The following is a 15883-nucleotide window of genomic DNA, read 5'->3' on the forward strand; positions in this document are numbered from 1 at the left end:
AAGAGAGAAGGTTCTCATCTTAACAGCAAATGCTGATTTTCATGCTACATTGTAGGGATACAATGAAGGGTCTCTCAGGACCCCAACAGCACCTCTTCAGATCACTCCACCTACCTCTCTCTCTCTCTCTCTCTCTCCAGGAATAAATAGTCTGAGTACGTTGACAGTTATTTCTGGTAGTGGAAAGCCCAACTAGACACCCGAATATATTGAGAATGTGAGATTAGTGCCGGAAGTATAGAAACCTTTTGAAAAACGCAGAGCACTGATCAGAGTTTGAGCTAATAATATGACTACAGAAGGTAGTGGGAATATGTCGTATTCATGATGGACTCAATTGGTTATGATTTTATCGTCTACTGGAAGTTCCATAATCAGGGACCGCGAAAGCATTTAATCTCGTATTGTATATCTTCCTCCGTGGAAATTGGAAATGTTTAAGGCTTGTTTTGTAATGTTAGTCGGCATGGCTATCATTTTAAACAGGACATTTTCTCGATTTCACGAAGAATAGAAAGCCTCGACAGTTCCAGCCAAAATAAGAACTTCGCACAAGCAGCCCCACTACGACAAGCATAAGAAACCAAGCAAGATGAGGTGCGCACAGCTTACTAGTCACATTTGTGTAGCACGAGGGCTTGACAAATTGACGAAGCGAGCCGATCAACATAGAGATACTTTAAAACTGATACATACTGACTTACCATCCAATTACAAATGCAAGAGTCCCTAGAAGATGCCAGGAAATCAACTCTTCCCTCCGAGAATGGTAAACACATGGGAGATGGGTATCATAGTCACTTCGTTTTTCATCTTTATGTTCGGTTGAGGTAAAATGTCACCATTTAACTCGGATCAAACTTTTCAATCATGATCAGTCCAGTATGCTATTCGATAGCCTTTTCATTTACCCTTAATGACAAGCTGTTCTGCAGCATTCCGGCTAGCAAGTTCTGACAGAGCATCAAAACTGGACAACTTTCCTCAGTTCCTACCCTTTTCTCAAACATGCCAATCTGCTATTATATGGTCATAATCTAAGTGATTACATGTGATAAAGGAAAGAAAATGATTTGCCACCACCATAAATGATTAAGGCTAACACCCTACCTCAAAAAGAATTGGAACTAGGCCCTGTTACATGTACAGAAACTAAAAGGACCAGTTAGACCGAAGCATAAAAGCTGTTAATTTAGCATTCCCATCAACTACATGTAAAATACCAGGGCGCAGGTTGAATTTCTTGCCTACGTTGAATTTTATATAAGTTTCGGCCTGAAACCGATCCCACCTGGACTGACCTTCAGATGTCCCACCGAGACTTAAACCCCAGCCCGGTTCATCATTGCAATCGTTAGACAAGCTGACAGCCCATTCTACGCGTTTGGGATTCGACCTTTTCATCTCCATCCAAGCTCCTAATCTAATATCCTCGTCCAGCTCCGACTCCAGCATCAGAGCGACAGATCCAGATGAGGCGTAACCTTCTGTGCTCACTCCCAAAAGAGAGAGTTCTGTTTTCCCTGGAATTTGACACACAACTTGACCGAAAGTACTAAACAGCTGCTCAATTTCATGAGAACCGATGTGCCTCCGCAATCCAGAAACACAATGACCGAAGGAAGCAGCGATATTTGATTTTCTTACGGTTAGTCCGATGGCACTGCCACTGTGATGATTTATCAGGGGAGGTCCAGAGCACGAAGATTCAGTGAGACCCTTTCCCTGCCACATAGAAGATGTTACTTGCTTGGAATATTGAGGGGGGAACAAGAAGCCGATTAGGGAAAATTTCCTTGACACAGGCATTTCAAGTTGAAATAAGGTGATGTGATCACGCAAATACATTATGCAGAGAAGTCACACAGTCGCTGGTAAAGAGAGGGGCAAAGTACATGGCGTCATTGAGGAAAAGGTCTGTTTATTCTCAAACATCTATTTCACAGGTTAGATCCTAGTACTGAAATTACTTGCCTAATTATCTCCTATGAATGCCATGTAATCGGAATTTTGTTCTGCACTTAGTTTTATTCAATAACATATCAAACAAAAGTCATGAGAAAATTTGATTATCAGCTTGTACCTGATGAAAACAACTTGAAATGACACCAACATCTCTGCATTGAGCTCCAACTGGGACTGCCATCACAGAAAACCAATCACTGAGATGTGCCTTGTAGAACACTTTTGCTAGGGAAAGTGGTGGGCTTTCTAGAAAACCATCTGCATGTTCTCTGCCCCTTTGACTGGCAATAAACTGTGCCGCAAGCACGTCTTTCTCGCGGACAGTTGTTTCGAAAGTGAATTTCGTGTCAATTCCAGTTCGAATTCCAGCTCCTGAGAAAGGACCATAATCCTGCTGATCAACATTATTAATCTTCAAAAGACCTCCCAAAACATCAACCTCCCCCCTCACATGGGTACTGGCTTCCTGAAATGGACTATCCTTGGAAGTCTTATAAAAAGATAGGACGCGCTCGACTTTGTCTTGTCTGTCCCTCAGTTTCATAATATCTGAAAATGCTTCCCTCTGCAACCGCTTTAATATTTCAATCTGAGAATAAAATCATGGGAAGAACAATGAAGCCCTATCACACAACCTATTGTTCCATAGGAAATCGACATATCAATTGATGTTACAACCACAAAGCAACCCACTTGAACAATAAATCTAATTAAAAGTTAGAGCCCAGACATGGACATCTGATAAAGCACGACTAGCTATTTATGTACATGGATTTACACGTAAGTATAAAATGAGATGGTAATCCTTAGATCTGGGGCAGCATTTGCTACGAGATTTGTTCTGTTATCTGAACGGGGGCAAGATACCGATGAAAGAGCTCAGATGGTAAAAGTCAACCGTCAATGCAACAATCAATCAGACAGATTGATCGTATACCATGTGTTCATCGTAGAAATTGCATTGCCACTCTAGTCCGACAGTTAACCAACATAAAATCTCATCCAACTCATCGAATTCTATTAAGTTACATAAAAATGCATGTGAATTTCGAATTGGGCGTCTTTCCTGTCACCTGTTCAGATCTTCTCTCACTAGCTGCTTATTTCTTTATGGTTCTACTGAGATGATATCGAAGTTATATCTAGTTCTCCATAAAGACACAGAAAAACCAAACATTGCTCCACGTCTAATCAATAACGACTAACGCTCTAGCATCGTCATCGGCCTCTCGCGAAGTAGACAAAAGTTCAGGACTGAGCGCAGGCGACAAGTAGCAAAAACCTGGAAATGGGATAAAGACAAAACGAAGCGACAGAAAAGGAGGTACCGGACGGCGACGGGCGGAGCCTTCGCGGCGGCGAATGACGCCGGAGACGAACTCCTGGCTCGATTTGGCCAACCCTTGAAGCGATTCGACGAATGACGCGATCGGCTCCATGCGATTGTCCAAGCCAGAGAGCTGGACGTTCGAAGAGACTGAGCTGGGCAGTCCCGCCGTCTCCGTCTATCTCGCGGGTATCGGGTTTCCCTTCCTCAACGAGAAAGAGAAGCTGATGGAATTGGCGAACCGGATCGGTTGAACCGGGCCTGCAAATGCATGTCGAGCAGATCCAACGGTCGGGCCGTTCTACAGTTCTTTTAGTTTTAGACTTGCTTTGCGATGAAAGCCTGGTTTCGTTTCATTGCAATAAACTTTACCGTTGACCATAAAAAAAAAACACCGAAAAACTTTAAATTGATATACTTATGAAAAATTTATCCACTAACTAATTTTTTTACCATCAAAATCTCCAAATTAGTATATACGTGACAAATTTACCAAAACTATCTTTTACCACAAAAAATCCCTAATTGTTACACATGTAATAAATTTACTTTTTGTTACTTTATGTTAAATTGGGTTATACCATAAAAACAATCCAAAACAGTTGAACTTATGATAAACGGAGGGTAAAAATCCCGAACTACTACATCCATTAGCTATCATATGTCATTCAACTTAGCAATATGATTGTAACATTTAATGGAAACTAACGAAAGGTAAATTCCTTACCCAAAAATAAAAAAAACGAAAGGTAAATTTGTCTCGGGTGTATCGGCTTGTGATTTTTGATGATAAAAAAATTAGTTTAAGGTAAATTTGGCACATATGTATCGGTTTGAAATTTTTCGTGATATTAATCCAATAAAGGAAAGATACGTCAAAATAATAATTTACTTCTGAGTAATAATAAATTGGATGATAAATATTATTGAATTTGAATTTTCGGACGGTATCAACAGATTTGCGCCATTATCGCATAAACAACGTTGTGGGTTCTTAACGAGCGAATTCATCATGCTTGTTTCTTGATCAACGCCGCCGTCGGCATCATCATGATTCATGAGTATAGGTCGACCAGGAGCTTCCCCAGCAGACCCTGGACCAGAATCCTGTAGGCATTCTCCGTGGGATGAAAGGCGTCCCAAAACACATGCCCTGAGGCGTTCGAGCATGTCAAGAAATCCCACTGGCTGCACATGAACCCGGTCTCTATTAGGCCCGAGCCGCAGCACCCTCGGTCCGAGATTTCAAACCCTGTCATGACGGGAAAGCAGAGAAATCTATTGTCACTTGAGAGAAGATCGAGCTCGGAAATCTCGGTCCCTGATGCGGTTACCGTCCAAGAGCTTTGATCGGTTCATATCTAGTCCTTGGTACAAAGACATCTTTGTACCAAGTCTTACCGTATGCTGCCGGATTCTTCATAATGTCGAGCAGAAGCCCGTAGGCGTCGACAAGGGCCATCTTGGCATGAGGGAAGGCTCCGTTGAGGCGATGCAGCTCCAATGATAACTTCGAGTTGAACAGTTGAGCCATTCGATTGTCATCCTCTGCGCATCTTCTCTCGATTCCACTGGCCAGAGTTCTCTGCAAGGGTGTGCACCCGAGTGGACTCAAGCTGAAGACACCGATCCTCCGAGCACCCTTTATGTGTAGTTCCTAGAGTGGTCACACGTGACGGGTCGGAACACATTAGCATGTCCTCTGGGAGATTCTAGCTTCTCTTAGTGCAGCTCGACAAACTATGTATGCACAGCGTGCCATTCGCGAGTTTGATAATCGAAAGCTTGTCAAGAACAGGCGTTTGGTTTCTTGATTTCCCGATAATTCGGACGAGAAACCGATGTAAATGGCATGGACAGCTACATGAACGATCAACAGTCACACTGCTTATTTTGAATCTGAAGTACCTGCAAGAAGGATGAAGCCGAACGCACCAAAAGTTCTGTGTAAGAAGGAATGCTGTAGTTAAATATCCGGGTTGGGGTATGCAAATACGTAGCGGCAATGTCGTTGCTCCCTGCAGACACAATATACAGGCCGTTGGCAACAATAGAGTCCGCTCTCTCCTCTCCTATAGAGCTCTTCAGCTTCGTTTTGTACTCATCGAAGAGTCGTAATTGTGTCGACATCGGTATGACAGACTGATTTTAACCCGAGAAAAGAGAGGAACCATCAGCAGCGTCGATGACAATGGTTTGGTGAAAGGTAGTTTTCATGATGTGCGGAAAGGGCAATTTGTTTACCACGAGTTCCGACGTCAGAGGATCGAATCCTGCACCTGCCGAGGCAAAGTTGATGCCTCCGATGAGGGCTTGAAGTTGCAGGTTCGGATCAAGAAATGCGGGCAACAATTCTTTGATCCCCAGTTGTCGTGCTTATGGATGAAACAAAATAAGACAGCCTAAGCTTAAATCATAGCGGTAAGTTTTCAAAGTGAAAGTAAAACATGGAACGAAGCTCATCAGAATGCAATATTCGGGAAGTTACGAAGGTTATTGAAGTATAATCATCTTGATACTACCAAAGAAATCCGAGGGAATCATGCCATTGCTGAACCTCCCGGTCGGTTTTCCTCCCATGAAATGCCTTCCATATGGAGGAAAATTACTCTTAACCAGAGTAATGAGGTGGTTGTTGTTGCCTGTGTCCAATATGGAGTCACCAAACGTGAAAACGGCCGAGACTGTTGCATTTTGCAGCACCACAACCTCGGCTTGCGGTGTGCAGATTTGCATTAGGAGGGAGAGAGAGAGAGGAATCAAAGACTGTGCCAAGATTGGGAACATTGTTCTTATTTATGGAATTAGGCCAAAGTATGAAGCAGGAAGGTAGAAAAATTAACTATGTGCGCTGCGATGGGTGCTACAGCATGGCCCTTCTTATAAGTTTGACGTTCTCAGTGGGGCAAACTTGAGACACTATTGAAGGAGAAACTAACTTCAACAAGAAGTGGACAGAGATTTGAGGAACATAAAGCACTTAAAACGTTAGTCGTGTGAAGGATACAGAGGTAGATGTTCGCAAGTTTTCTGTTTCATGGGACAACAGAAGCCGAAAAGATCATGCTTTTTAAAGTTTCCGAAAAATTGATGATGGACGAGTTTTGGTAATCAAGGGAATGCCATTCACGTCTCTCGCAACAAAATGTGCATTTGCATTGTATAGGCCTTTCAGGTTTTATCTGTTAGACTTTCGGGTGCATTATGCAGACCCAAATACGTTCCCGACATGTCTGGTGGGAAGGAGTCGGTCCCATGTTGGAATCGCCATTGCCCGCATGATTCCTCGACTCAAAGGAGCTGGAGTGCTAACATTTTAGAATGAATAGGCGTTCTATCGAATGACAAGCATTCCCTATTATACTTTATCCAATCTTGACCAATTGAATGCCCTGGGGCGGAAGGGAATCGGCTTTTCACTAATGTCCATACAAGAAAAGGAACAGCATAGCTTATAGTCATCGGTGTCCCGCTCAAAACCACGGACAAAGACCTCAGGTCAGCGTGCGATGATGAATTCATTTTTGCAGTGTGGGAAACACCTGACCAGCAGCATAAACGAACATGATCGAACTGTGCACTGACAAAATTAAGCCACTTCATTGAAACTTATCCCCGGATCTCAATGACTATAAGATAAGTGACGGGCAATGCCTAAGCAAAACGGGAGCTAGAACTAAGCAACAAAGAGTATCTCCACGGTTCCTGAAGTGGTGCTGACTCCGGAAAAAAACCAAAGCTGCGAGGGAAAAGGGATACAGAAGAACACTGAAGAGACAAGTGATGATAAAAAAACACGTACACTACAAACGAAAATCCATTCCACAAGCTGTGAACTTTGAAACTGCTTCATCTGGAGCCGAAAAAGTGATAAAACCAAGGAGCATGAGTAAGTTTTGTGGCAAACAAGGGGAATGCTATACTCTTAGTAAACCAGTAATTTGATTAAACTTCCTTGCTTTTAACGGTTACTTCTCATTAAGAATAAGAACAAATGCACACAAAATGCCAGGTAAAACACGATAGAATACGATTTCAAAGGGTGAGCTTTTCTATGGAAAAAGAATTTACTGAGAGACAATTGCATATGGCGACTATGATCGACCCGAAGACGACATGCTTGACATGTTTTGATCTGTAGTATCACATCGAATCGTAATTTATACATTACAAAGATGACACAAATGACCAACACAAGTCCTGCAAGAAAAAACCAAAACAAAGGTGAATATGACGGCATAAAACAACTAAGCTAGCCAATTTCGGTCTGCACGATGTTTCTATATAGCTAATTCAAGCCTCATAAAGGAGGATCCTGGATAGAAAAGGGAGTCGACATCTGCGGTTTTCAGATCTTCCATGGAAATGGACAGTAAAATAGGGATGATGAAGTGCAAAATCTTGTGAAGTATGTAGCACTGCCCTCTGGAAAGATCATCACACCAGCCACACTGGGAGGTGGATGTTTGTATTTCAAGGTATAGAATATGCAGAAGCGATTTGAAGATGTTTGGCGGATGTGATTGCTTGAGAATTGATGTAGCTCGAAAACGGACATCCTTGAAAAGTTGGAGCGCCCGTAAGATAAGATGATAAAAACCCGCTTAAGATGGTATCATTTCCAAAGACTAAAACTAGATGCTTTGAAAGGAGGCGGCGATTCAATGGTAAGACCGTTAGAGAATCAATCAAATGGGTGTGCAAAGACGTAAGCGAAGTATATCTCTGTGCCCAAATTCCAGTATAGCCAGAAGACATCCAATCACAAATTGGATGATAAATAGAATTGAGCTTGGATTTTTGGATATGATGAATGGATTTCGTGACATAATTACATAGATACTTTGAAGGTTCATACATGACCAAATTCGGTATGCTTGTTTCTTGTTTAAAATATTTAGCAGACCTTTATTATATAGATCTGGAGTTTTGAGTCAAATGCTAGATGAGTGGTATGTGAAATAAGGTAGCAATGAAGTCATTTATAAAACATGATCACTTGTATTCGAACATAACCAACAAATGAAGATGATGTCTATCTACCATTCCGTGTCCGTCATATCAAAGAGTATACTTATATATGTTCCTCAACATACAAGAATTAATCCTCGTCCGCAATATGAAGAGAATAGTAAAAGATCATTGTCGTCGTCACGAGTATAGGTCGATCAGGAGCTTCCCCAGCTTCTTCTGGACCATGATCTTGTAGACATTTTCAGCGGGATGATAGCTGTCCCAGAACACATATCCTGAGACATTCAAGCATGTCAAGAAATTCCACCGGTTGCACAAAAACCCTGTCTCTATTAGACCAGAACCGCAGCACCCTCGGTCCGAGATTTCAAAACCTGTCACGATGGGAAAGCAGAGAAATCTATCGTCACTGAGGGAAAATCGAGCTCAAGACCTGTCTCCTGTACCGAGTTGAAATTCAGTGTGCAGCCTCCGTTAATGTCCAAAAGCTTTAATTGATTTGTATGTAAATTGTCACAGGGACATCGTTGTACCAAGTCTTACCATATTTTCTGGGATTCTTCACCATGTCGAATACAAGGCCGTAGACATCGAGAAGGGCCATCCTGGCATGAGGGCAGGCTCCATTGAGGCGACGCAACTCGGATGACAACTCTGAATTGAACAGTTGAACCATTTTATTGTAACCCTCTGCACATCTTCTCTTGATTCCACCGGCCAGAGTTCTCTGTGAGGGTATGCACCCGAGGGGAGTCAAGCTGCAGACGCTGATCCTCCGAGCACCCTTTGCATGGAGTTCCTGGAGTGGTTACATGTGACGGGTTATAGCACATTAACATGTCCTTTTGGAGATTCTAGCATCTGTATTGCAGCTCGACAAACAATGTATGGCATAGTGCTATCCATGAGTTCGATAATCGAAATCTTGTTGAGAGCAGGTGGTTGATTGCTTGCTTTCCAAATAATTGGGACGACAAACCGACATAAGTGGCATGGATAGTTATATGAACGATCAAAAGCCACACTGGTTCATTAAATTTGAATTACCTGCAAGAAGGATGAAGCCGAACGCACCAAAAATTCCGTGTAAGAAGAAACGCTGTACTCAAATATCCGGGTTGGGGTATGGAAATACGTATTCACAATGTCGTCGCTCCCTGCACTCACAATATACAGGCCGTTGGTGACAATATAATCCGCTCTCTCCTCTCCTACAAAGCTCTTCAGCTTTGTTTTGTACTCATCAAAGAGTTGTAGTTGTTTCGACATCGGTATGGCGAGCTGATTTTAAGAGAGGAACCATCAGCAGCGTTGATGACAATGGTTCGGTGAAAGGTAGTTTTCCTAATGCGAGGAAGGGAAATTTGTTTACCACGAGTTCCGACGTAAGAGGATCGAATCCTGCACCGGCCGAGGCGAAGTTGACACCTCCAATGAGGTCTTGAAGTTGCAGGTTTGGGTCCAGAAATGCGGGCAACAGCTCTTTGATCCCCAGTTTCTCCGCTGATGGATGAGACAAAATAAAGCAGGTTAAGGTTAGATCATAACTGTAAGTTTTCAAAGTTAGAGTAAACCACGGAATGATTAATCACACAAATACAGAAGGATCGTATGTTGTCCTTCATTCCTTAGAATTTAGAGGACTTGGAAGAAGGACAAACAGACAAAGCTCAGTCGGATCGCAATGTGCAGAAAGTTATGGAAGTTAACGATGTATAATTGTTTTGGTGCTACCGAAGAGGTCCGCGGGAACCTTGCCGTTGCTGAACCTCCCGGTTGGTTTTCCTCCCATGAAATCCCTTCCATATGGAGGAAAATTACTCTTAACCAGAGTAACGAGGTGGTTGTTGTTGCCTGTGTCCACTATGGAGTCGCCGAACATGAAAATGGCAGAGATTGTTGCATTTTTTGGCACCACGACCTCAGCTTGCGGTGTGCAGATTTTCATCATGAGGAAGACAGAGAGAGGAATTAGAGACTGTACCAAGATTTGGACCATTTTTTCAATGGGATGAGGCCAAAGTAGCTAGGAATAAGTTAAATGAAACAGGAACTGAGCATGCTCCATTGGATTCATTTGCATGGCCCTTCTTTATAAGTTAAATGTTCTCAGGGGGACAAACTGAAGACGCTATTGAAGGACAACCTTAATTCTGCGAGAACTGGAAAAAGATTTAAGGAACATAAAAGCAATTAAAACGTTAATCGTGGGAAAGATACAGCGGCCAATACTCACAAGTTTTCTGTTTCGTGGGACAACAGAAGGCAAAAGATCATGCCTTTTGAGTTTGGGAAGATCAAAGAAGGATTAGTGTTGGTATCAAGGGAATGTCATCCCCACTCAACGGAGTGTGCATGAAAGAGGCCTTTCAGACTTTCTCTGTGAGCATTGTCGCTACAGACCCGAATGCTTTCCCAACATGTTTGGCGACCAGGATTGGAATCGCCATTCCTGGTATAAACTCGTTGACTCAAAAGGGCCGGAGCGCTCATATTAGAATGAATAGGCATTCCGTCAAAGACAATCATTCCCTATTATGCTTTGCCCAATCTCGACCAACCGAATGCCCTGGGGCGGAAGAGAATTGGCTTTTCACTAAGTTCCATGCAGGGAAAGGGAAAGCATAGCAGATAGTCATTGGTGTCTCACTCACTACCAGGAAGAATATCCTCAGAGAGCTAATTCTGGTACTAGTGGCATGCTTTGATAGAGCAAAAGCCCAGCTGGATACCCGAAATATAGTGAGATTAGCGCCGGAAGTATAGAAACCTTTTGCAAGATGCTGAGTACTTATCAGAGGTTGAGCTAATAACATGACTACAAAAGGCAATGAAAACATGTCACATTCATGATGAACTCAGTAGGTTAGGTTATGCTTGTGTTGCCTGTGGAAGTTCCAGAAAAAAAGACCCATTAAAACGATTAATCTGGTTACAGGTACAGATAGCATGATGTATTTTCCTCTTTGAAAATTGGAAATGTTTTGAGGCTTGTTTAATTTAGTTTAAAGAGGACATTTTCTCAATCTCCTTCTTTCCATTGACAAGAAAATGGCATAGAAAATCTCGATTTTCGCATTTCTTTGTAGACTTGACAGTTTCAGCAGAAGCCGGAACTTCACACTAGCAGCCCCGCTGCAACAAGCATAAGAAACCGAGCAAGATGAGGTGCTTACAGCTTACTGGTCGCATTGATGACAACATATATCACACATCAGTTGTATCACGTGGCATTGTCTCTTGCTTGTAACATTCAGCTCTTGCAAATCCACACAAAACCGAAGCTCCCTCTGAGCGGTCGTAACCACATAGGAGATATGGGTATCAGAGTCATTTCATCCTTTTGTTCGGCTGAGGTAAACTGCCACCATTTAACTAGGATCAATTTTTGTTTATTTCTATAATGATCGGTCCGGCGAACTATTCGATAGCCTTTTCGTTTTACCTTAATGACAAGCAGTTCTCCAGCGTTCCAGCTTGCAAGTTCTGACAGAGCATCAAAACTAGACAACTTGCTCAGTTCCTAGCCTTTTCTCCAACATGGCAATCCGATATTATGTGGTCATAATTTAAGTCACTGCATATGATAGAGGGAAGAAGATGATCTGCCGCCGACATAACTGAAGAAAGCTAACACCATATCCTTAAAAAGCATTGGAAGCTGGCCTTGTCACATGTACAGAACTAAAAGGACCAGTTGGACCGAACCGTAGGAGCATTTAACCGGGCATTTGCCTCAATTATACGTACAACACTGGGCAAGATTGAGTTTCTTGCCTATATGGAACTTAATATATGATTTGGCTTGAAACTGATCCCTTCTGGACCGACCTTCAGTTGTCCCACTGAGACTCAAACCCCAGTTCATCATTTCAAGCATCAGACAAGTTCACATTCCATTCTACGTGTTAGGGATTTGACCTTTTCATCGCCATCCACGAACCTAGTCTTGTATCCTCGTCCAGTTCCGACTCAAGCATCAGAGCCACAGAACCAGATGATAATTGGGTTCTGCAATTGCACAATAATTATAAATTTGGATGAAAATTATTATGGAATTTGCATCATCGGATACAATAAATAGGTTTCACAATTGCATAATTATTTTTGAAGCTTTTTTAGTGAGTAAACTTCAGTATGCTTGTTTTTTCTATTAACGCAGTGGATTCTCTTTCGAAGTTTTGAGTCAATGCTAGATGATGGTATGTGCATAACACAGTATTGAACTCATTTAAATAACTCGATGTACTGTATTCGAACTTAACCAACATCTGTCATTCCGCGTTGGTTGTATCAAGGGTATAATTATACATATTTTTCCACGTACAAGAATTAATTATTGTCCTTAGTATGAGGACCATAATAAAAAATCGTCGTCGTCGTCGCCATGTGTACAGGTCGACCAGGAGCTTCGCCAGCAGCTTCTGGACTATGATCTTGTAGACATTTTCTGTTGGGTGATAGCTGTCCCAGAATACATGTCCTGAAACATTTGAGCATGTAAAAAAATCCCACCGGTCGCACAAGACCACTGTCTCTATTAGACCCGAGCCGCAGCACCCACGGTCTGAGATTTCGAGCCCTGTCAAGATCGGAAAGCAGAGAAATGAGAGAAAATCGAGCTCGAGACCTCTGTCTCCAATACATAGTTGTTATTCAGTGTGCAACCGCCATCAATGTCCAAAAGCTTTGATCGGTTGACATTTGATTTGTAAACAAGGATACCTTTGTACCAAGTCTTACCATATCTTCTCGGATTCTTTATGATGTCGAGTAAACAGTCATAGGTGTTGAAAATGGACATCCTGGCATGAGGAAAGGCTCTATTGAGGTGACGCAATTCTGATGATAACTTCGAGTTGAGCAGTTGAACCATTTGATTGTAATCGTCTGCACATCTTCTCTTGATTCCACCGGCCAGAGTTCTCTGAGCGGGAAAGCACCCGATGGGAGGTACGGCGAAGACGCCAATTTTCCGAGCGCCCTTTGCTTGTAGTTCCTAGAGCAATAACATGCGGTGGCTTAGAGCACATTAACATGTCTTGGATTCTAGCTGCTCTAGTGCAGTTAGACAAACTATACATGCGCAGAGAGCCATTCATGAGTTCGATAATTGCATGCTTGTTGAGAACAGATGATTGGTCTCCTGGTTTCCCGATAGGTTGGACGACAAACCCATATAAATGGCATGGATAGCTACATGAATGATCAACAGCCACACTGGTTCATTAAATTTGAAGTACCTGCCAGAAGGATGAAGCCGAACGCACCAAAAATTCCGTGTAAGAAGAAACGCTGTATTCCAATCGTCTGGTCGGGGTATGAAAGTAGGTATTTGCAATTTCGTTGCTCCCTGCACACACAATATACAGGCCGTTGGCGACAATATAATCCACTCACTCCTCTCCTACAAAGCTCTTCAGCTTCCTTTTGTACTCATCGAAGAGTAATAATTGTTCCGACATCGGTATGGACAACTGATTTCAACCAAGAAGAGAGAGGAACCATCAGCTGCGTCGATGAAAATGGTGTGGTGAAACTTAGTTTTCACAATGCGAGGAAGGGAAATTTGTATACCGTGAGTTCCGCTGTCAGAAGATCGTATCCTGTGCTGGCTGAGGCGAAGCTGACTCCTCCGATGAGGTCTTGAAGTTGCAGGGTGGGGTCAAGAAATGGGGGTAACAGTTCTTTGATCCCCAGTTGTTCAACTGATGGATGAGGAAAATTGAAGCAGCTTAAGCTTGAATCATAATGATCAGCGTTGATAGTGAAAGTAAAAGATAGAATGATGAATCACACACAAAAATCACAGCTTTAAAAATGAAGCTCATCCCAATCAAAGTTATTGAAGTGCAATTCTTTTGGTGCTACCGGAGAGATCCGAAATAAGCTTGCCATTGCTGAACCTCCCGGTTGGTTCTCCGCCCATGAAACCCCTTCCATATGGAGGAAAATTGCTCTTAGCCAGAGTAATGAGGTGGTTGTTGTTGCCTGTGTCCAATATGGAGTCACCAAATGCGAAAACAGCCGTGATCGTTGCATTTTTCGGCACCACCACGGCGGCTTGCAGAGTGAAGATTTGCATCATCAGGATTAGAGAGACAAGAAACATAGATTGCATCAAGATTGTCAGCATTTCTTTCTTTTTTTATGGAATTCGGCCGAGGTATCTGGAAATTAATTGAAAGAAAGAAGAGGGGCAGAAAAATCAAGTGAGTATGCTCCATCGGTTGCCCGGCCCTCTTCTTATAAGTAAACGTTCTCAGTTGGGCAAAACTTGAGAAGCTACTGCAGCAGAAACTTAATTCTACAGGAAGTGAAAAAAGATTTTTAAGGAACATAAAAGCAATTATACCGTTAGCCATGTGAAGAAAGATGCAGAAGGCAAATATTGGCAAGTTTTCTGTTTCGTGGGGCAACAGAAGCGAAAAGATCATGCGTTCCGCGCTTGGGAAAATTCAATAATGGATGAGTGTTGGTATCAAGGAATGCCATTCAGCTCTCTCACAACAAGAAATGCATGTGCATTGTGCATAATGCATAGGCCTACCAGGCTTTTCTCGTTAGACTATGGTAGGCATTACCATTTACAGGCCCAAATAGACTTTTTTTGTGGGAAGGAGTGAGGCCAGGATCGGAATCACCGTTCCAGGCATAATTTCTTGACTCGAAAGAGCCCGCGTGCCCGCTCTAGAATGAATAGGCATCTAGTCAAATCACAAGCATTCCCCGTAGTACTTTGTCCAATCTCAACCATATGGATACTTTTCACTAATGTACATACAGAAAAAGGAAAAGCACAGCTTATCGACATCGGTGTCTCTCTCACAACCACTAAGAAAAACCTCAGACGGTGTGTGAATCCATTTTTTCTTGTATGGAAAACAACTGACCAAAAGTTATAAAGCAGAAGCCTCGTCGCCCAACAGGGTGGCACTAGTGAGCACTCACAAGGAAGGGATGCTGGCACGCTCCGCATTCAATAGTCTCGGAACCAGAGGTCGGAAGCTAGACCTGCAATTATTCCAGAACACCCTCCCTTTAATATCGAAGTACTAAACAATAGGACCAACGTAACATATCTGAGCTGTTGTTGGTTAATGGTCTCAAACCTGCAAATGAACAGTGCATAGGGGACAGGCAACTTCCTTCATCCTCCTTCCAGGACCATCTGACTGGGAGCCTGTAAAGAGACGGTTCTTCTGTCAACACTAGACACAAGCTCAACCAACGACGAGCCAAAAACGGGTACAAAATCCATCAGATACATTAAAAAGATGGATACTCCAAAAATAAACAGCTGCGATGAGAACACGTGCATTTCCAGATAAGATTAGAGAATTACCCGCTGATCCTTTACGATTCTTCTCCATCTCCTCCTGTCACAGACAAATAATGTCGGAACTTCTTACCATGATGACACACTTTCTTCTAAAGAGCCTCAAAAAGATTGCGCAGAGTTGTCCCAAGACTTTGCCACAAAGTGATTATGGGGAAAACATGTCCACCTGAAGCTACCTATGCGAAGTATAAGAAAGATTACCTGAAGCTTTCTTGCAAGGTCCTCATGACTCTGAAATCCCACCAGTTTACCAGATGCTTCCTTCGCATTGCTCC

At 42.6% G+C, this 15883-nt stretch overlaps 3 protein-coding genes, 1 long non-coding RNA gene and 1 pseudogene across 9 annotated transcripts; all 5 read right to left on the reverse strand.

Annotated features, from left to right (window-relative positions):
* Position 1: 1 nt before the first annotated feature.
* LOC125313766 lies at positions 2–10651 on the reverse strand. The gene is made up of 3 exons (XR_007197347.1): positions 10642–10651; positions 7849–7851; positions 2–416 (listed from the first exon to the last, which is right to left on the reverse strand). It is a non-coding gene; the product is annotated as an uncharacterized LOC125313766 (long non-coding RNA).
* LOC115748997 lies at positions 862–3572 on the reverse strand. Its single transcript, XM_030685683.2, has 3 exons — positions 3294–3572; positions 2084–2554; positions 862–1725 (listed from the first exon to the last, which is right to left on the reverse strand). The coding sequence occupies exons 1-3, from the start codon at positions 3402–3404 to the stop codon at positions 1153–1155; spliced, it is 1155 nt and encodes a 384-aa protein (XP_030541543.1). The 5' UTR covers positions 3405–3572; the 3' UTR covers positions 862–1152.
* LOC115748945 (GDSL esterase/lipase At5g42170-like) lies at positions 4324–6788 on the reverse strand. Its single transcript, XM_030685614.2, has 5 exons — positions 5815–6788; positions 5537–5667; positions 5201–5434; positions 4694–4949; positions 4324–4544 (listed from the first exon to the last, which is right to left on the reverse strand). Exons 1-5 carry the CDS (start codon positions 6077–6079, stop codon positions 4348–4350), a joined length of 1083 nt encoding a protein of 360 aa, XP_030541474.2. The 5' UTR covers positions 6080–6788; the 3' UTR covers positions 4324–4347.
* On the reverse strand, positions 7380–10519 carry LOC115748946 (GDSL esterase/lipase At5g42170-like). 6 transcript variants are annotated; one of them, XM_048273856.1, is made up of 5 exons: positions 10001–10519; positions 9639–9769; positions 9434–9547; positions 8810–9065; positions 7380–8640 (listed from the first exon to the last, which is right to left on the reverse strand). In XM_048273856.1, exons 1-5 carry the CDS (start codon positions 10263–10265, stop codon positions 8444–8446), a joined length of 963 nt encoding a protein of 320 aa, XP_048129813.1. In that variant the 5' UTR covers positions 10266–10519; the 3' UTR covers positions 7380–8443. The 6 variants fall into 6 exon arrangements, with proteins under 6 accessions (XP_048129813.1, XP_048129811.1, XP_048129812.1 ...); XM_048273854.1 differs by having other exon boundaries at positions 7382–8640; positions 9314–9547; positions 10025–10516; XM_048273855.1 differs by having other exon boundaries at positions 7383–8541; positions 9314–9547; positions 10001–10515.
* A 1833-nt stretch (positions 10652–12484) lies between the features above and the next one.
* LOC115748947 lies at positions 12485–14418 on the reverse strand (annotated as a pseudogene).
* Between the last annotated feature and the right edge of the window lie 1465 nt (positions 14419–15883).

Source organism: Rhodamnia argentea, chromosome 2 (genome assembly GCF_020921035.1).
Source record: "Rhodamnia argentea isolate NSW1041297 chromosome 2, ASM2092103v1, whole genome shotgun sequence".
In the NCBI taxonomy this organism is placed as follows: Eukaryota; Viridiplantae; Streptophyta; class Magnoliopsida; order Myrtales; family Myrtaceae; genus Rhodamnia; species Rhodamnia argentea.